Raw genomic sequence first — 22,507 nt, forward strand, 5'->3', positions numbered from 1 at the left:
AGCTCATCGTTCCATCGAATGCGATATTCGCCGTGGCCAACGAGCAAAGGACCATAAATCTTTCGCAGAACTTTTCTCTCGAAAACTCGCAACGTCGACTCATCCGTTGTTGACATCGTCCAAGCCTCTGCACCATATAGCAGGACGGGAATTATGAGTGACTTATAGAGTTTGGTTTTTGTTTGTCGAGAGAGGACTTTGCTTTTCAATTGCATACTCCGAAGTACAGTCCGAAGTAGCACCTGTTGGCAAGAGTTATCCTGCGTTGGATTTCTAGGCTGACATTGTTGGTGGTGTTTACGCTGGTTCCAAGAGAGACGAAATTATCTACAACTTCAAAGTTATGACTGTCAACAGTGACGTGAGTGCCAAGTCGCGAGTGCGACGACTGTTTGTTTGATGACAGGAGCTATTTCGTCTTGCCCTCGTTCACTGCCAGACCCATTTCTTTTGCTTCCTTGTCCAGTCTGGAGAAAGCAGAACTAACGGCGCGGGTGTTGAGGCCGATGATATCAATATCACCGGCATACGCCAGCAGCTGTACACTCTTATAGAAGATGGTACGTTTTCTATTTAGTTCTGCGGCTCGAACTATTTTCTCCAAAAGCAGGTTGAAAAAGTCGCACGATAGGGAATCGCCTTGTCTGAAACCTCGTTTGGTATCGAACGGCTCGGAGAGGTACTTCCCGATCCTGACGGAGCTTTTCGTGTTACTCAACGTCAGTTTACACAGCCGTATTAGTTTTGCGGGGATACCAAATTCAGACATCGCGGCATAGAGGCAGTTCCTTTTCGTGCTGTCGAAAGCAGCTTTGAAATCGACGAAAAGGTGGTGTGTGTCGATTCTCCTTTCACGGGGCTTTTCCAATATTTGGCGCATGTTGAATATCTGGTCGGCTGTTGATTTGCCAGGTCTAAAGCCACACTGATAAGGTCCAATCAGTTTGTTCACGGTGGGCTTTAGTCTTTCACACAATACGCTCGATAGAACCTTATATGCGATGTTGAGGAGGCTAATCCCACGGTAGTTGGCGCAGATTGTGGGGTCTCCTTTTTTATGGATTGGGCATAGCACACTTAAATTCCAATCGTTGGGCATGCTTTCGTCCGACCATATTTTACAAAGAAGCTGATGCATGCTCCTTATCAGTTCTTCGCCGCCGTGTTTGAATAGCTCGGCCGACAATCCGTCGGCCCCTGCCGCTTTGTTGTTCTTCAGGCGGGCAATTGCCATTCGAGCTTCTTCATGATCGGGCAATGGAACGTCTGCTCCTTCGTCATCGATTGGGGAATCGTGTTCGCCTTCTCCTAGTGTTGTGCATTCACTGCCATTCAGCAGGCTGGAGAAGTGTTCCCTCTATAAGTTAAGTATGCTCTGGGCATCAGTAACTAGATCACCTTTGGGGGTTCTACAAGAGTATGCTCCGGTCTTGAAACCTTCTGTAAGCCGCCGCATTTTTTCGTAGAATTTTCGAGCATTACCCCTGTCGGCCAGCTTATCAAGCTCTTCGTACTCACGCATTTCGGCCTCCTTCTTTTTCTGTCTACAAATGCGTCTCGCTTCCCTTTTCAACTTTCGGTATCTATCCCATCCCGCACATGTAGTGGTCGATCGTAACGTTGCGAGGTAGGCAGCCTGTTTTCTCTCCGCTGCGACACGGCACTCCTCGTCGTACCGGCTGTTCTTTTGCACTTTCCGAAAACCAATGGTTTCGGTTGCAGCTGTACGTAAGCAGTTTGAAATGCCGTCCCACAGTTCCCTTATACCGAGTTGTTGACGAGTGCTCTCAGAGAGCAGGAGTGCAAGCCGAGTAGAAAATCGTTCGGCTGTCTATTGTGATTGCAGCTTCTCGACGTCGAACCTTCCTTGTGTTTGGTGGCGTGCGTTTTTTGCTGCACAGAGGCGGGTGCGAATCTTAGCTGCAACAAGATAGTGGTCCGAGTCGATGTTAGGACCTCGGAGCGCACACACATCTAAAACACTGGAGACGTGTCTTCCGTCTATCACAACATGATCGATCTGGTTGGTAGTTTTTCGATCCGGAAACAGCCAGGTAGCTTGATGAATCTTCTTATGCTAGAATCTAGTACTACCGATAACCATATTTCGGGCCCCGGCGAAGTCTATCAGCCTCAAGCCATTTGGGGATGTTGCGTCGTAGAGGCTGAATTTACCTACCGTAGTGCCAAAGATACCTTCTTTGCCCACCCTGGCGTTAAAGTCGCCAAGCACGATTTTGACATCGAGGCGGAGGCAGCGCTCATAGGTGTGCTCCAAGCACTCATAAAAGGCATCTTTGGTCACATCGTCCTTCTCTTCCGTCGGGGCGTGGGCGCAAATTAGCGATATGTTGAAGAACCTCGCTTTGATGCGGATTGTGGCTAGACGTTCATTCACCGGAGTGAATGATAGTACTCGGCGACGGAGTCTCTCTCCCACCACGAATCCTACACTTAACTTGCGCTCCTTTATATGGCCACTGTAGTAAATGTCACAAGAACCTACTCGTCTCTGTCCTTGTCCCGTCCATCGCATCTCTTGGACGGCGGTGATGTCAGCCTTTGTTTTTACGAGGACATCAACCAGCTGGGCAGCGGCACCATCCCAATTAAGGGACCGGACATTCCAGATGCATGCCCTCAATTCGTAGTCCTTATTTCGTTTGCCATGGTCGTCATCAAAAGGGGGGCTCTCATCCGAGACTGGTTATACCTATTCACTGGGGGTGTTTTTTACGTGGCGGGTCCCAAACCCAGCACACAACCCTATGCAGAGGATGTTTCGCCTTCTCACTTTAGCTCGCCTTCAAACGAATGTTCTTAGGCTACCCAGAGGATACTTGGTCAAAGACCGGAAGTAGTGAACTGCTTGAGCCATGTGTAAAAGAATCGTTTCTGGCTACTCCCAAGTGAATGGCGATCAGAGAACTTTCCTCACTTGCGTGAACTTCTACACATGACTCCATCCGCCGTATACACATACCACCAAGTATTTTGAATCGCTATTTTTATATTTTGCTTTTAGAAAAAATAAAAAAAAACTTAACTGACGAAATATAGTGCACTGCTAACGACTTCTATATATGTACGTACTCAGTCAAATTATATAACTATTCAATGGACATACCGGAGTGGATGGACAATATACATAATACGTATGTATTTCGTAATTTAAATGATCATGGGGCTTTCGTTATGTACTATAATTTCAATTGGTGACAACAGCTGATCCTATTACAATTTTTTTGCAGCCAATTTCACAATTTACCGCTTTACCAATGTATATTTCAGCAGTTGAAATAGTAACGATTGTTTGTAAAAAAAATTTCCTTAAATTTTTTGAAATAATTTTTGTTTTGTATTTTCGACATATTTTACTGTTTTACTATCAAAATAGAAAAATGTAGTTCAAGCAAGGCAAAAATTATGTGGTGTGTACGGAGAAGATGTGTTGATCGAACGCCACTGCCAAAATTAGTTTACAAAATTACGTTACGGCAATTTCGATATTAAGGATGCACTACGTTCTGGATAGATTATTCCAACCCATGCGGATAAAATAAAGTCGTTGGTCGAGGCAAATTGTTGAATAATAACTCGAGAAATCGCTGCAAAATTAAATTTGTCTAACGCAAGCGTTCATGTTACACAATAAAAAACCATCGTATTTAAATAGCACTAAAAAACGAAATTACTTTGGTAACGACACATAAGCATATTCGGTATATGATATAAACAGATTTTATAATAATAAAAAACCTAATTATGTATAATTATATATACCTTCTTATGGTGTTTAAGGGAATATGTATATCCGTGGCTCTAATATATCCTGATGACGACTTTTCTGAACCAATTCTTATAAAAGTGACAGACATTGTGGACAAGCATACATGATAGTTTCCTATAATTTTCCTTTCTTCTGCTAAGCTTTTCTTTTGTACTACCACTTGCCAAACGTGATCTGAAAATACCAAATATTAAATATGTTAACTAAGCATTAAAATATGTAATTGTTTATAAACAATTTACTTATTAACTACGCTTTGTGTGGTATCGCAAATAATTACCTATATTGAATACAACATAACCTCATATTACTACCGAGGGAAACTGCATAACGATATAATGAATAACATTATACTTATCAAAACATTTTCGTATAATTTTAGTGAGATATCTTGCATTAAAATCGATATAAACTTAACCAAGGCGGACAAAATTTAATATGTATAGTAATTTTACTATATTATGCATATGCATTTATATTTAATGCTAAACCACATTGTGGTCACGAAAAAATGTCCATTTATTCCGCTAAAATTTAAAATCTTTACCTATATAACCTGTATTAACCCAAATTTTCAGATAACTCACAAATTAACAGATATATTCGGCATAAAGTCAACTGGTATAAAGTAAATAATTGCATCATAGGTATAAAGGGCTGGAGCAATTATTTACGGATATGATATGTATGGTATACTAATAAGGGGTCAGTAGAGTAATCCACTTTACTTTTGGAAGGTTTCGAAAAAGGCCCAAAAATAATACTACCGCTCGACGTTTGGAGCGCTCGGAGCGCACACTTCAAACTTTAAACGCGTTTTTTTCTCAAAACACACTTTTTTAAACTGGCGGACATGATTCCGGTTGAACTACTCAACCGATTTGCTTAATTTTTTTTTTTTTTTAATGTTCACAAAACTCCTGACTATCGTCCCTACTAGATTCATAATTTTTTATAATTTATTGATAATGTTATGACAAATTTTATTTAAAAAGACATTTGGAAAAATTAAAACAAAAAACGGTAATTTATCAACATTTTTCCATGATCTCAGCCATTTCTCCGCCAGATGTCATAAAAAAATTCCGAAAAAATTTTTTTATATACTCCACGATATACCTCATGATATGTAAAAAAAAAGTTCTATTGTAGAATAAAAATTTATATGAAAAAAATTTCAAAAAAACAGGTCAGATTAACCTATTGACCTCTCAAGGGGCTACCAGTGTGACATTTTCAAACAAAAAAAAAATGATTTGCGTTTTGGATAGTTTATATTTACAAAAATATCCTGTGAAATTGGCAAGGTCGTATCTTTAATAGTTTTTGGATGGCAGCGTTCTAAGACCGCTCGGAGGTGCAAACATACATACATATGTATATGTATAAGTGAAACTTTAAACGCGTTTTTCTCGAAACGACATTTTTCAAAATTGCTGATATCGGTTTCAAATTAAAACTGAGTATTGTTGAATATATTACTATACAATGACCTACGATATTTTTGATTGGTTGAAAATTGTCAATTTGGCATTAAAAAAAAAAACGATTTTTTCTCAAAATTACGCTATTTTGTTAATTTTTGATATTTCTCAAAGATCGTAGGTCATTGTGTAGAAAATATCTTTAAGCTTTTTGAATTTTTTTGTTTAGCTACTCATTCGCCTGGAATCATGTCAGCCGTTGGAGCACTTTTTTTGTTTACATCTTCGAAGACTGACCAGTAGCAAATTACAAATTTAATATTAGACCAGGGTAGATAATTTTTAGGAAAAAAAAATCGTAGTAGAATGAAACCTATCGGAAACGAAAGATGAAATAACAAACATTAAGGAAAAAACAAGTAAGGAAGGCCTAAGTCCGCGTACTACCGAACATTTTATACTCTTGCAACTTGCAGGAATCAAACCCATGGAAATATCTTAAAGTCTAAAACGTCAACGGAATCCAAGCAATTTTATATACTAACCGTTTATTACGTTTGTTAAAAAAAACGAAAATCATTATGTGCAGTAGATGGGAGTTGAGGTAGTATCAAGCCGATGTTATCTATTAATTATTTTTTTTTATTTTTTATTTTATTTTATTTTATTTTATAAAAGCTTACATAATAATACAATTATTATACAAACTTAAGAAAATACGCAGCACTAGCATCATGGGCTATCGGCCGACTGGTTATGTTATATGCGTCGAAGAAGGTCGCTGTCTTTCAAAAAGTTGTAGATTTTCGAAATGTTGTTGCTTGAGGGATCCATCAATAAAATTATTGGATCAGTATTATTGAAGTTTGACAGTCTATGAGTTTGAAGTGCTGGACAATGTTGCAGAAGATGCAATAGATTTAAATCTGAATCACAAAATGGGCATTGGTTGATCTGAGTGCCATTTAGTATGTGAGCGTGTGTGATAATGGAGTGGCCAATGCGAAGTCTGATATATGGAATGATATAATTAGATGAAAGCGATGACGGAAAGGATGGTTTGATACGATTTGAATTTATTTTAGAGTAGTGGTGTCTGTAATTCATCCAATCAAGCGCCAATTTAGTGGATCTTTGTTGAATAATAAGCCGTTTTATATCACTCTTAACAAACAAGGCAGATGTAGTTGTTGGAGTGATGCACACCTCCTTAGCCACCGAGTCCGCAAAAGTATTTCCAATGATTCCAGAGTGACCGGGTATCCACATTATTTTTAGTCTATGTGCTAACGAAAACAACAGCGATCTAATGCCAATAATGACGTCATTGTAGTTACTGCGGTTTTTTAAAGCTTGAAAACACGATAGACTATCTGTACAGATGATGAATTTACCAAGGTTTTGTTGGGCATACTGGACAGCTTTGAGAATACCCGTAGCTTCAGCGGTAAAAATTGAACAAAATGGAAATAATAAACCATACGATATTCTTTGTTGGTTATCATCAACTACAGCAAAAGATGTATGCGACGATTTGGAGCCATCAGTATATATAAACTGCCAACCAAAAGATTTGAAGTGCGCAGATAATTCCAAAAATCGAGATTTATACACAGTGCTTGGAGTGATGGATTTGCGAAGAAAAGTAAGATCACTAATGAAAGAAGATTCATTTACTTTCCACGGTGGAATATATTTACTGCAAGGCAGCAATATTTTAAGCGGCAACTCATTGGTTTTAGCAAACAAAGCACTTTTAAAAATAGAAGACGGTATTTTAGGAGACCTCTTTCTGCAAAGTGATGATTGAAAGTCCTTTTTTATAGTAAAGTTCGTGCTGAGTATGAGTTTTGAATAAAGCTTATTTAAGCTATCTTCCACTGCATCTTTTAGAGAAGGTAGGCCAGCTTCCGTCAGTATGTTTTTAATTGGCGATGTTGGAAACACTCGAAGAGAACAACGAACTGAAGAATGATAGGGCGCAGCAAGCATCTTTAGATGATTCTTAGAATGATGTCCATAAATTTCCAAGCCATAATTAATTACAGATGAGATGAGGGCTTTAGTGACGTTGACCAGTAAAGCCGAGCCGATGAGTGAGCGCTTACATGAGAGGTATTTAATAATATTTAAATTAACAAAAAGTCTTTTTCTTATATACTGACAATGTTTCTTAAATGTATACTTAGAGTCTAATACAATACCAAGGAACTTAATACTATCTGTACACAAAATGTTTGTATTATCAAATGTGAGCGTTGGGATAGTACATTGATGTTTTTTACAAATATGAAAAAGTTTCGATTTAGGAAAAGATATTGATGTGCCTGAAGTAGAGGACCAACGAGAAAGACGCAATAAAATTTCAGAGAAAGTAATTGTTACTGAAGTCAAATTTGAAGTTTTTGAGAATAAAATTAAATCATCAGCATAAATCTGATGCCGGATAGTAACAAAATCTGATAGAATGGTACTGATTTCATCAAATGCAATAGTAAATAGGATCACCGAGAGCGGTGACCCTTGTGGGGTACCATTATCTAATGGTAGAACAGAGGATGAAACATTGGATATGATAACACTTAATTTACGGTTGGATAGGAAAGATTTGACAAAGTTAAAAATACGAGAACCCACTCTCCACCTACTAAGCTGTCTTAACACTACATGAATCCCAATCCTGTCAAATGCTTTTAGGAAATCTAAAGAAAGAATAGAAACATGATTTTTGTGGGACAGAGTATCAGAGATAAAGTAATCAAGGTGCAGGAGAGCATCCAACGTACCCTGCCCCCTCTTGAACGCAACTTGGTTGTGCGAAATGAGATTATTAGATTGAGCATACCAGGCGAGTCTAGTAGCAATAATCTTTTCAATCAATTTACCAAGGCAAGGAAGAAGGAAATGGGACGATAACTGCTGACCACACCAGGAGGTTTACCAGGTTTTAAAATAGGAATAATCGCGCTAGTCTTCCAGAGGACAGGGTAGTTGCCACTGAGAAAAATACTATTGTAAAGTTTGACTAGACGGGATATAAGGAATGGAGGAAGGTGCTTGATGATAAGGTAAGAGATTTTATCAATGCCAGGAGTTTTGCCCTTGACTGACGAGAGGGCTAAATTAAAATCAAGTTCAGATATATCGGCATCTAAATATTCAGCTGATTGAGATAAGGTGGAAGGAGGAAGGTAAGGAGAGCAAAGAGAAGAAAGTTTACTAGAGGAAAAATCAGAAGAGAAATTGGAGTCCAAAGAAATATTGGAAAAGTGGGTGGCAAACTCTAAGGCTATATCTTTGGGATATAGTAGAGTGCCCCGAGGAGTATTTAAATAAGTGATAGGAGAAGAAGGTGATAAACCAGCCAGTCTTTTCATATCAGTCCAGATTTTTCTAGAATCCGAAGAAGAAGTGATATTATTCGTAAATTCTTGGAAACAATGAACCTTAGCAGCCTTAGCTTTATGGCGAAAAAGTGCATTGGATTTTTTGTAAGCTATTAAGTTTGCACTAGAACGTAAACGTTTAAATTGATGCCATGCGATCTGTTTCAGATTTCTTAGTGCAGAAAGCTCATTATTCCACCAAAGAGGAGCAAGCTTGACTGGTTTAGAAGAAGAAAGGGGAAAAGAATAGTTAGAAGCAGAACGTATAATTTTTTGGATTCTAGAAGCCTCTTGATTTATATTGGAAGAAAAGGGGAAATAACGTGAATGCGAAAAACAGGCTTCTTCAAACCTATCCCAATCAGCCGAATCAGTTTTAAACCGAATCCTGGGCTTAAAAAATGAATGAGGGCGAGAAGTAGATATTTTGGAAAGGATGGGAAAATGATCACTGCCATGGAGATCATCAATACAACACCAGGATATTTTTGAGGAGAGGGAGGCAGAACATATGGAAAGATCAATATTAGTGAAGGTAGAGTGAGTGGAAAAATGGGTGGGGGAACCATCATTTAAAACAATGCAGTTGGATCTTAGTAAGGCATCCTCAATGCTACGTCCCTTGGAGTTAGCCGAAGCAGAGCCCCAAAGGGGACTCCAAGCATTGAAGTCACCACACAAGATAAAAGGATTTGAACCGGAAGGAATAAGATTTAAAAATTCAGTAGTAGAAAATGATTGATCAGGAGGGGAATAAGCACAGATGATTGAAATTTTATAGGGGGCGAGGATCTCAATAGCTACAGAAGAAAAAATTGAAAGGGGTATGGGAAGTAATACGTGAGGTAGATTTCTTTTAACTAGGATGGCAACTCCCTGCTTGTTGGTGGTGTTATGTGGGAGATTAATAAAATATCCCACATAAGCCCTAGGGGTAAAAGCTGAGGCATTATAAGATAGGTGAGTTTCATTCAACAGGATAATAGATGGATTGTACGATCCCATAAGTAACTCTAAGTTAATATAATTATTAACATAACCGTTAATGTTCCATTGAAGAAGTGTAATCATATCATATGTAAACTTATAAAAGAAAAAAGTTAAGCTACGAATATTTTATTTAAACTAAATGTCTTCATTGTAAGAAGGAAAATTGGGTAATGCAAGAGGATCTTGCGAGCAGGAGAGGGTGGGGGAGGGTGTGATAGGACAGGAGGAAAGGATATTGAGAGGAGAGTCAGAGATGGATAAAGGGGAAAAGAGAGGGGAAGGAGAAGTGACAGAAGAGGAGGTAGGATGGGTTGGAAGGGATTGTTTAGATGAATTGATGTCTGTAGTTGTTGTTAGATTAGTTTTGGTAGGATTGTTGGATTTGTTATTAGGTGTTGTTTCATTATTGATTTGATTAGTATTGTTAGAAATTTTAGCTATAGAGGCAAAAGAGTTTGCATTAGAAGTTGTATGAGAAAATTGAATTTTATACTTGGTAACAGCTTCACGCATACTACATTTATAAATAGTTTTAATTTTTAATATTTCTTTGGATTGTTGATATTTAGGGCAAGTATTAGATGATGCCGGGTGGTCGCCCGAGCAATTTGCACACATTATTCTCTTACATTCAGTAGGTGGGGTATGATCGGAAGGGAGGTTGCATGAGACACAAGAAGGTGAATTACGGCAGTATTTTGCTGTGTGGCCAATTAATTGACATTGCTTACAACGCATAGGATTAGGGTAATACGGACGGACAGTGAGGTTCCTCCAGGCAACATCAATTCTTTCAGGAAGTTTGTATTTATCAAAAGTTAATAAAGCTACACCCGTAGGATTACGGGAGCCGTCAGCAATTCGTGAAAACTTATGTACAGCAGAAACACCCTGCTCCTTAAGACCATCAACAATATCTTCTTCTGATAAGTTATTCAGGAATGGGGCGTATATGGTGCCTTTAACCGTATTCAAAGTATTATGAAGCTTGACATTGATATGACCTCCGCCAGGTAAAATTTTTGCAGAAAGAAATTTGCTAGCTGTTTTGTTGTTATTTACAAAGAGCAGTAGGCTACCATCACGTAGCTCAGTAACTTTACTTACTTCCTTACTGATTGCTTGAATACCTTTATACGTAGCGAAGCATGATAACGAATTAAGTGGCTTGTTGTCGTCCAGCGATGACATGACCAAAAATTTTGGATCATCCGTGTTTGAGACTGGTAATTCTGGAAATTGGTCTAACGGGATCGGATTTGGTTTTTTCTTTTCTTTTTCATTATTGGAGATAATAGGGAAAACCTATTATCCCCTAATTTGGTGGCCCCAGGGGCCATAGTAAACGCGAATTTTAGTTTAACAAATTAAGAAATTAAGTGATTGAAAAGATATAAAACGATAAAAAATTAATTCACAAACAAAGCACGAGCGTAATATAAACGCAGAACAAACCGTTATACCGTTTTAACAAACTCAATAAGCACAGAGCGAAAAGAAACCGGTTACGATGACAGTTCGACGGTGAATGCTATTAATTATTATCATGCCACACACTAAAAAAATGTTCCCTGTGCTTCATTAAGGTACCTCACGTACAATCACCTATCATATGGAGTAATGTCTGTAACATGTTTTCGCCCAATTTTATCACTTTTAGGCATAAAGATACACTGTTATATATGTATGCGGTATTAAGTCACCCGAAAATCTTTATATTAGGTAAATGGAGGCTCAGGGAAGAATTAAACCCATTTTTGATACATAGAGTAACTATTGTCGGGGAAGGTTTCTCTCTGAATTTCAATTTTATATCCCATACATTGACCGATATGTTTGGTCGAAAGTCAACTATAGATGCAGGGGTTCATATATTCGGAGGCTTTTGTTTGGATTTCGGTCATAAGGATGCATACTTTAAAGGAGTTATTAGTGTAAAATCATATCTTTTATACTAGTTACTTCTTGATTTCTGTACTGGAAAGTGAAAGAATTTTAAATTGTGCTATATGGGAAGTAGGCGCGGTTCGATTTCAGACCATTTTCGCACTGTGACTTTGGGAATATGAGATGAATGCCACGTACTAAATTTAGTCCAAAGCGGTCTGTCAGTCTGCCCATCTACGAACTTGGTACTAAGGAACGTGCGTACCAAGTTTCAAAAATATATCTTAATTTTTACTCAAGTTACAGCTTGCTCGCCCTGACGGACGGACGGACAGACAGTCACCCGGATTTCAACTCGTCTCGTCTTCCAGATCATCTTTATATATATATATATATATATAACCCTATACCATCGCTATTAATTTTATGTGATACATACAACCGTTAGGTAAACAAAACTAATATACTCTGTAGCAACATGTTGCAAGAGTATACTAATTTACGGGCGATCAGAGGTTGAGAAAAAAGAATGGTTTATCCCGATTTCTGACAAAACTACCAATACTATAGAAAAAAAATATTTGGTACTGTTGTGAGTAATAAAATTATCTATAACTTTTGTAGCAAACATTTTTCATATAACCTCAAACTTTATGTTAAAAATTCACCTTTTTTTATGTGCAAATAAATTGTTTCTTTCACGAAATTTAATGGAAACTTACCCTCTTATGTATATGTTTATTGTTTCTCTTGCTATTGACCTAATATGGAAACGAACTCTAATTTTTAATTAAAAAATCTAAAGTCAAATTATCAAATTTGTTTAAAAAGTCGGTAGGCCTTAAGTTTGTAAAATTGTAGTAAAAATACCACAGTAAACGATTTAAAGTTGTGTTTTTTACTACTGCAACTTCAATATAATAGGTAGATGAAATAAAAAAAAATTGTAATCGTTTTTCATCTGTTTAGTGGGGTCTTTTTGCGTTTTCTGAATAAATTTACTAGGAAAGTGGACAATTTCACGCAATTCGCTAGGCAATTCGCTATGCAGTCATGTGTAGAAGTTCACGCAAGTGAGGAAAGTTCTCTGATCGCCATTCACTTGGGAGTGGCCAGAAACGATTCTTTTACATATGACTCACGACTTCCGGTCTTTGACCAAGCATCCTTTGGGTAGCCTAAGAACATCCACTTGAAGGCGAGCTAAAGTGAGAAGGCGAAACACTACAGTGGCCATATAAAGGAGCCCAAGTTTGGTGTGGGATTCGTGGTGGGACAGAGACTCCTTGCCGAGTACTATCATTCACATGTGTGAATGAACGTCTAGCCACAATCCGCATCAAAGCGAGGTTCTTTAACATATCGCTGATTTGCGCACTGGCCCCGACGGAAGAGAAGGACGATGTGATCAAAGATGCCTTCTTTGAGCGCTTGGAGCGCACTTATGAGAGCTGCCCCCGCCACGATGTCAAAATCGTACTTCGCGACTTTAACGCCAGGGTGGGCAAAGAAGGTATCTTTGGCACTACGGTAGGTAAATTCAGCTTCTACGACGCAACATCCCCAAATGGCTTGAGGCTGATAGACTTCGCCGGGGCCCGAAATATGGTTATCTGTAGTACTAGATTCCAGCATAAGAAGGTTCATCAAGCTACCTGCTTGTCTCCGGATCGAAAAGCCACCAAACAGATCGATCATGTTGTGATAAACGGAAAACACTTCTCCAGTGTATTAGACGTGCGTACGTTCTGAGGTCCTAACATCAACTCGGACCACTATCTTGTTGCAGCCAAGATTCGCACCCGCCTCTGTGCAGCAAAAAACGCACGTCAACAAACACAAGGAAGGTTCGACGTCGAGAAGCTGCAATCACAACAGACAGCCGAACAATTTTCTACACGTCATGCACTCCTGCTCTCTGAGAGTACTCGTCAACAACTCGGTATAAGTGAACTGTGGGTCGGCACTACAAACTCTTAACGTACAGCTGCTTCCGAAACCATTGGTCTTCGGAAAATGAAAAAGAACAGCTGGTACGATGAGGAGTGCCGTGTCGCAGCGGAGAAACAGGCTGCCTACCTCGCAACGTTACGATCGACCACAGCACGTGCGGGATGGGATAGATAACGAGAGTTGAAGAGGGAAGCGAGACGTATTTGCAGAGAGAAACAGAAAGAGGCCGAAATGCGTAAGTACGAAGAGCTTGATATGCTGGCCGACAGGGGTAATGCTCGAAAATTCTACGAAAAAATGCAGCGGCTTACAGAAGGTTTCAAGACCGGAGCATACTCTTGTAGAACCCCCAAAGGTGATCTAGTCACCGATGCCCAGAGCATACTTACATAGATTATGGAGGGAACACTTCTCCAGCCTGCTGAATGGCAGTGAACGCACAACGCCAGGAGAGCGTGAACCCGATTCCCCAATCGATGACGATGGAGCAGACGTTCCATTGCCCGACCATGATGGTTCGAATAGCAATTACCCGTCTGAAGAACAACAAAGCACCGGGGGCCGATGGATTACCGGCCGAGCTATTCAAACACGGCGGCGAAGCACTGATAAGAAGCATGCCTCCACTTCTTTGCAAAATATGGTCGGACGAAAGCATGCCCAACGATTGGAATTTAAGTGTGCTCTGCCCAATCCATAAAAAAGGAGACCCCACAATCTGCGCCAACTACCATGGGATAAGCCTCCTCAAAATCGCATATAAGGTTCTATTGAGTGTATTGTGTGAAAGATTAAAGCCCACCGTCAACAAACTGATTGGACTTTATCAGCGTGGCGTTAGACCAGGAAAATCAACAACCGACCAGAAATTCACCATGTGCCAAATTTTGGAAAAGACCCGTGAAAGGGAAATCGACACACACCACCTCTTCGTCGATTTCAAAACTGCTTCTGACAGTACGAAAAGGAGCTGCCTTTATGCCGCGATGTCTGAATTTGGTTTCCCCGCAAAACTAATACGGCTGTGTAAGCTGACGTTGAGCAACACCAAAAGCTCCGTCAGGATTGGGAAGGACCTCTCCGAGCCGTTCGATACCAAACGAGGTTTCAGACAAGGCGACTCTCTATCGTGCGACTTCTTCAACCTGCTGCTGGAGAAAATAATTCGAGCTGCAGAACTTAATGGAGCAGGTACAATCTTTAAGAAGAAACGACTGGCGCGCTGTTGTTAACTCGGCTATAATCGCGAAAGCGGTGTCTACGCCAATTAAGAAAAAGAAGAAACTTCCTAACCAAGGTCATTAACCTGTCGCTCACCCAAAACTCTTCAAATAGCCCAGTAGTGAAGACATTTGAGGTCTTGCCACTCCCGACATTGAGACCATCAACATGGCTTCCGTAAAGTGCATAGCACCTCCACAGCACTTAGCGTCATAAAAGCCCAGGTAGTTTAGGGCCTAGGATACCATGCGTACTATTTCGAGATGAAAACTTTAAGTTGAGAAGAAATTCCATAGCGTGGTGTTCTCTCTTCGTTACTGTTAATTTTTTACATTCCGAGACTTCTCCAATCACTAAAGGGTATTTCCATCACCCCGTACGCTGATGACTGCACGATATTAACCATATTGATGCGACCATACTAGGAGTGTAGACTGGATCTTAAAATTAAAGTCGTTGACATTGAAATTGAAATTTTAGCTACAATATTTGACGGCAGTTCACGAGGAAAAGATTAAGTAACGTTGTGGGCACCATACAAGGCAATAGGCCGTCCGGTCTGAAACTACGCCGCACCGATATGGTCGCCTGGATACAGGGAAACGCAGACGAAAAAACTTCAGACGTGTCAGAACACTGTACAAGAGGACTAAGTATAATATGATGCATTTGGATGTGCCCGGTCGAACATTTACATAGAGAGGCGTGCATAGTCCGCTTAAGGAATATAATGAATTTCTCTCCAAACCACCTCCAAGGAACATAAAGAGATATTTTCATGACTACGGAAACGACACCGAACAGTAGGCCGAGCAGATTTCGGACACAACTCACTTCAGACACGTTCTGACCGCCATTTTGAGTGAAGCTGTTAACACCTTCATGGACTCCTTCTCCGTAAATGGCGTACGTTGAATCAAACCAACACCCATTGCAGACGAAGAGCTAGCAATTCCCACGACAGCCGGTTCTACGCACCGGAATTTACCCGGATTTTGTCTGGCCAAGGGCTGTTTTTTCGACGATCTAACACCGTTTGGATCGGTAAGTGTTAATATTTGTTTGTTGTCGTGTTAATCTTTGTTGTCGTCGTGCTGGCATTGAGTCCAACCCGGGCCCGGAGAAATTTTTCTGCTGCGTTTGCGCTAAAAGGCTCTATCCAAACTCCACCTCGATCAGGTGTAATACATGCAATGGATGGAGCCATCTTAAGACCTGCTCAGGCCTTAAGACCCTTAGGGAGTGGACCAAGAGTTACGTGGCCCATGTTGCCAACGCAATCAGCACATAGTTCGCGCGCTCACCCCGAGTGACCAATAGAGGACCTCCACGGTCTCCAGGAGCTCAAACAGGAGACATAGCTCACACTCCTTCACACACACTTATATCCCCTTCCCTTCATTCCGCTCCAAACCTCGTGCGAGAACAAATCACCAACTCTTGGTTCCCCACACAGTCTATTCTGTGTGTCAGACCGCCATACGTCGGAACGTCACATCAGTTAAGTGCAATTCCTGCCCCCGCAACACACAACAGTGGCGTCGCCAAGCAACACTACAGCTCGGGAACCGCCCCTGAGGGTTCTACAGTTTCCACAAATTCCACCTACACGTCACTCCCTCACCCGCAGGGCCACCCACGGACACCCGCGACAAACCCGCATTCTTCAATTCAACTGCAACGGAGTCGAGAGTAAGATCGAGGAGATAGTTGCACTTATAAGCCGGGAACGCGTATCAATAGCTGAGGTCCAAGAAACCAAGTTAAACATCCGCCCAGATCTTCTGAGTTGTGCCGGTTTCAACGTTTTACGTAAAGATCGCGAGCGAGGTAATGGTGGTGGCCTAGCCTCCATATTGCACAACACCGTGCAGTATCGTTTAATCGATGAAGACATCGACCGCAGGGATACTACCCTAGAATGTCAGGGTATAACTATCCGGTCAGGCGATGTCGAGCTCGAAATATTTAATATATACATCCCCCCAGTTACATGTTGCCCTACAGGATATCACGCGAATATATGAGCGCTACTTTGTGGTGAAAACCGTTTGGTACAAGGCAACTTTAATGCGCACCACGATCTTTGGTATTCCTGCCTGTAAACCATCGTAGAGAGATGGAGCTGGTTGAACAGATTGACGATTCGATATTCTGCACAATGAATGACGAAGCCCCACCAGAGTTATGGGCACATGTAATAGCTCGCCCGATATTGCCATTGCTAGTGGTGGTCTGATAAATAGCATAATCTGGCGACCTATGCTAACTCTCGCATCAGACCATCTGCCCATAATTATCTCGATTCGTTAACTTTAACAAAGCTAACTGGGTCGGCTTCACAGAATTTACCGAGAGCACCTTCAACACTCTACCCATTCCTACGGACGTATCCGTTGGCGAACGTCGATTCCGCAAGGTGATCGCTGCAGCTACCGCTCGCTTCATCCCGGCTGGAAGAATAGCGGAACTCCGCCCCAATTTCCCAGCCGAGCAGCTAATGAGCGCGACACCTTCCGTCATGCCGATCCCGGCGATCCCCGAATAAGAGATCTCAATTTGGAGATTCGGCGATTGGTAAACCATCATAAGCGTGAGTAAGCTTTGGGCTACTGTCTAACCCAAAGAGACATGACGACCGAGTTGAGGTTCAATTCAATGGTCATGCCTCTTCGGACCCGAAGAAGTGTGCGAGCTATTTTAGCCGGCAATTTACACTGCACCCTTAGCGATGTCGCGATGTGTTAACCGACGGCTGCGCAAAATGCCAAACGAAACAAATTGAAATATTCTAAATGCATTGGCCCTGATGGAATCAACATGCTTATGCTAAAGCATCTAGGTTCGACAGGAGTAAGCTATCTTACCAAGGTCCTTAACCTGTCGTTGACTAGAGTGGTTCCACTATTGAAACCTGGGAAACCCGCCAACAAAGGGGAGTCTCTTCTCTCCTCCCCCAGTAGTGAAGACACTTGAGGCCTTGCTACTCCCGACCTTCACTCACCACCTCAGTCTCAGCCACCAGCATGGATTCCGAAAAGTGCACAACACCACCACAGCACTTATCGTAATAAAAGCCCAGATAGTTCGTGGCCTTAACCTGAAACCACCCTGTGAGAGAACGATCTCGAAAAAAATACGCTTCCTCCAGAACTGAAAACTACCATGAAATACCTGAGCGGTCGACAATCAGCCGTACTATTTCGAGGTGAAACATCTAAACTGTTAAAAATTTAACAGGGTGTTCCGCAGGGTGGTGTCCTCTCCCCGCTACTGTTTAACTTCTAGATCTTGAAACTCCCACAGCCACCAGAGTTAGTTTCCATAACCTCGAACGCAGATGTTTGTACGATATTGACGTTGGGCAATGGAATTGATGGCATGTGTTCAAAACTAAACAACTACCTCTCCGACCTTTCTCGTTTCCTCACTGCACGGAACCTCACACTTTCCCCCACCAAATCCACAGCGACCATTTTTACGAACTTGAGAGCTTAATATTGCAGTCGATGGCGTCAAAATTCCGTCTGTCAATAATCCGAAGATTTGTATCTTTTGATAGTCTATGCTCCTTCACTCCTCATACGACCACGATTATCGCCAAGGTACAGAGCCGAAACAAAATCCCCAAGTCGCTAGCCGGCGTCACAAGGGAAAAAGGCAAAGAAACTTTGTTGGCAACATACAAGGCAATAGGCCGGCCGGTCTTCAAACACATTGTAAGTTGTCGCCTGTATGCAGTGGTACGCAGATGAGGAAACTTCAGACCAGCCAGAACACTGCACTCCGGATCACGACAGAATGCCTTTTGATGTCTCCCATCGAACACCTACATAGTGGGACACTTATGCTCCCAGTTAAGAAGCATAATGAACTCCTCTCCAAGCAGTTCCTGCTAGGATGTTTTTGTAGAAATCATCCTTGCAGCCACCTGCTTAGAGCGGAACCGCCTCCTAGGAAGATCAAGAGGTCTTTCCTTAACTACGTCGACTACATTGAACAGTACGCCGACCGGACTTCGGACGTAAGTAACTTCCGACAGGCGCTGACCGCCATTCACAGTGGAGCAATCAACACCTTCATCGTTTCCCTTCCAATGAATGGCGTTCATGGAATCAAAACACCACCCATCGCAGACGAAGAGCTCGGGTTTCCGCGAGAAATGCGAGTGACCCTAGCGCAGCTTCGTTCTGGATATTGTAGCAGGTAAAACTCCTACTTATCCAGAATAGACCCTCCTACTTATCCAGAATAGACCCAAGACATATCCAACATATGTCCTGCATGCACTGAGTCTCCGCATGACACTGACCACCTCTGCCAACCTGCCAACGCCACTCATCTAACACCCCTTTCCTTTTGGTCCGACCCCGTCGAAACAGCACGTTTCGTGGGCCTCCCGCTAGATGACGTCGACGACAACCTGGATAACCCTTACCATCCTAACGGGGATTGATACTCCGTTAAAAACAACAACAACAACGACGAGCTAGAGTTGCGTGAGAAAAAATTGACCCCGATATATTAAATACATATCCAGCAATGAGTCCATGCATGACTCTAACCCCATCTTTGCATGCCCAGCATTTCTCACTCGTCTAACACACTTCTCCCCATGATCCGACCACAGCACGTTTACGAACATATCTTGTTTGTAACTTAAATGAAGATATCGGAATAAGACTTTGCACAGGTAATCCTTCCACGCTAATAATGATAAAAATCGCAACCCTCAATGCTGAATATGAAAGCCGAAAAATTTGGGCCACTATTTTCTTGATAAAAATGATTAACCCGTTGTTTCAACATCTTAGCAAATTAACTGCACGTACATATAATCATGCATTTGGTAGCGAAAATGGGTGAAATCTTTCAACATATTATTCCTGTTCCCTAATCAAGTGCTAATTGAGCCCGATAGATAACAGGGCTGCACTCCTACCTACCTACCTACCCTAAATAAGGATAGAATAAGTTTCGTTATTACATGTTACATACATATTTCAGTCAATGTGAGAGTTATTTTAATAAAATTGGGTGGAAATATTTTATCAAGTATAATTTTGTGTAATCCTAATATTAATGAAATCAGTTTGGACCTTGGACAATACCAGATCTACGGGGTTTTAGACCTATATTTATGATATTTTAATGATATAAAGTGGACTTTACGAATCTAGGGGAGGTATGGTTTGACAATTTTTTTTTTCATTTTTTTATTTATTTTTTCTGAACCGTCAACATCTCAATAATATTGTGTTAAAGTTTTAGGTCATTCGGAGAAAAACTAACGAAGTTACAGCAGGTTGAATAACGGTACCTCTAACTTAGGTTTGCGCGCTTTCCAGCTACCTGCGCTGAGTGTACAATACTTTGAATCGATTATCTCGAAAGGCTTTTTTTGAAGTCGGTGTCCACGATAACTCAAAAAGTTATGAACCGATCGTACACTTGTGCAACATAGAATTGACTCCCAGCCAACGGTCCCATTTTATTTATTTTTTGCTTCTATTCGATTTTACAGCCATAAAATGGCGCATTTTTAGGGCTAAAAACGTACTTTTACCTTCACCGACCGTTGAAAAAATTTAAAAAAAATTTTCTTTTAAAAGGGCAACGTTGGCTGGGAGATATACTTCTAAAGAACTAATTTTTTTCGTCCCATGTGTTTCAGATGATTCTACGATTTTATATCCGGGGCACCGAAATGTGCGGAATTCCGTTGAGTGCCTACTTCAAGTGGCTGCAACTTCGTTGATTTTCGACATTTTGTTGTCTAGAAATTCGAAAACATATTTGAAATGTCACTGAATAATATGATAATAAAACTATTCAAAAATATTCAGTAGTTTTCTAAAAAAAATCTTCAAAAACGCTTTTTTTTGGCCCGTCAAAAACTGAAAACTATTCATATTTGTCTTAATTTTAACTCAATACTCATCCAAAAAATCTGTAGTTGTGGTTTGTTTACACTTTCATCTGTCAAAATGAGGTCTCCTGCTATTGCCAACTACTTTTTTTTGGAAAAAGCCTAGCCTATTGTGAATGCAAAAAGCGATGAACTGGCAATGCCTCTAGTTCAATATACAAGCTATGATAGCTTATGACAAGCCAACATAATTGTGTTGGCTAACTCTTCCATACAAAATAAGCTAATAGCATAATTTGCTGGTGCTGTTAAACCAAGTTAAAATATAGAATAGCTTATTTAATTTATAATCGAGATGAATTAATTTGTCCGCTGAATTTGGTTAAAAGTTAAATTTTGTCATATATACTACACAAATTACGCTCCCAATAGAAAATCACATTGGCAGCTGCATCGCCATCTATCGGGTGATTTTTTAAGAGCTTGATAACTTTTTTAAAAAAAAAACGCATAAAATTTGCAAAATCTCATCGGTTCTTTATTTGAAACGTTAGATTGGTTCATGACATTTACTTTTTGAAGATAATTTCATTTAAATGTTGACCGCGGCTGCGTCTTAGGTGGTCCATTCGGAAAGTCCAATTTTGGGCAACTTTTTCGAGCATTTCGGCCGGAATAGCCCGAATTTCTTCGGAAATGTTGTCTTCCAAAGCTGGAATAGTTGCTGGCTTATTTCTGTAGACTTTAGACTTGACGTAGCCCCACAAAAAATAGTCTAAAGGCGTTAAATCGCATGATCTTGGTGGCCAACTTACGGGTCCATTTCTTGAGATGAATTGTTCTCCGAAGTTTTCCCTCAAAATGGCCATAGAATCGCGAGCTGTGTGGCATGTAGCGCCATCTTGTTGAAACCACATGTCAACCAAGTTCAGTTCTTCCATTTTTGGCAACAAAAAGTTTGTTAGCATCGAACGATAGCGATCGCCATTCACCGTAACGTTGCGTCCAACAGCATCTTTGAAAAAATACGGTCCAATGATTCCACCAGCGTACAAACCACACCAAACAGTGCATTTTTCGGGATGCATGGGCAGTTGGCCACCAAGATCATGCGATTTAACGCCTTTAGACTATTTTTTGTGGGGCTACGTCAAGTCTAAAGTCTACAGAAATAAGCCAGCAACTATTCCAGCTTTGGAAGACAACATTTCCGAAGAAATTCCGGCCGAAATGCTCGAAAAAGTTGCCCAAAATTGGACTTTCCGAATGGACCACCTAAGACGCAGCCGCGGTCAACATTTAAATGAAATTATCTTCAAAAAGTAAATGTCATAAACCAATCTAACGTTTCAAATAAAGAACCGATGAGATTTTGCAAATTTTATGCGTTTTTTTTTAAAAAAAAAGTTATCAAGCTCTTAAAAAATCACCCGATATAAGATGAAATAATCTTCTTCTTCTTAATTGGCGTAGACACCGCTTACGCGATTTTAGCCGAGTTAACAAGGGCGCGCCAGTCCTTTCTTCTTTTCGCTACGTGGCGCCAATTGGATATTCCAAGCGTAGCCAGGTCCTTCTCCACCTGGTCCTTCCAACGGAGTGGAGGTCTTCCTCTTCCTCTGCTTCCCCCGGCGAGTACAGCGTCGAATACTTTCAGAGCTGGAGTGTTTTCGTCCATTCGGACAACATGACCTAGCCAGCGTAGCCGCTGTCTTTTAATTCGCTGAACTATGTCAATGTCGTCGTATATCTCGTACAGCTCATCCTTCCATCGAATGCGATATTCGCCGTGGACCATAAATCTTTCGCAGAACTTTTCTCTCGAAAACTCGCAACGTCGACTCATCAGTTGTTGACATCGTCCAAGCCTCTGTACCATATAGCAGGACGGGAATTATGAGCGACTTATAGAGTTTGGCTTTTGTTCGTCGAGAGAGGACTTTACTTTTCAATTGCCTACTCAGTCCGAAGTAGCACCTGTTGGCAA

General features: G+C 40.8%; 1 protein-coding gene across 8 annotated transcripts in view; it reads right to left on the reverse strand.

Annotated features, from left to right (window-relative positions):
- LOC126764854 (insulin receptor substrate 1) overlaps positions 1-22,507 on the reverse strand; it is a 256,071-nt gene that overhangs the window by 188,426 nt on the left and 45,138 nt on the right. For all 8 annotated transcript variants that reach the window (XR_007668109.1, XM_050482474.1, XM_050482469.1 and 5 more), the window contains exon 3: positions 3,784-3,964. Coding sequence is in view for 7 of the 8 variants with exons in the window: in XM_050482474.1 (XP_050338431.1) it covers positions 3,784-3,964 (181 nt within the window). In the remaining variant the exon portion in view is untranslated. The remainder of the gene's footprint in view (positions 1-3,783; positions 3,965-22,507) is intronic.

This window comes from Bactrocera neohumeralis, unplaced genomic scaffold (genome assembly GCF_024586455.1).
Source record: "Bactrocera neohumeralis isolate Rockhampton unplaced genomic scaffold, APGP_CSIRO_Bneo_wtdbg2-racon-allhic-juicebox.fasta_v2 cluster10, whole genome shotgun sequence".
In the NCBI taxonomy this organism is placed as follows: domain Eukaryota; kingdom Metazoa; phylum Arthropoda; class Insecta; order Diptera; family Tephritidae; genus Bactrocera; species Bactrocera neohumeralis.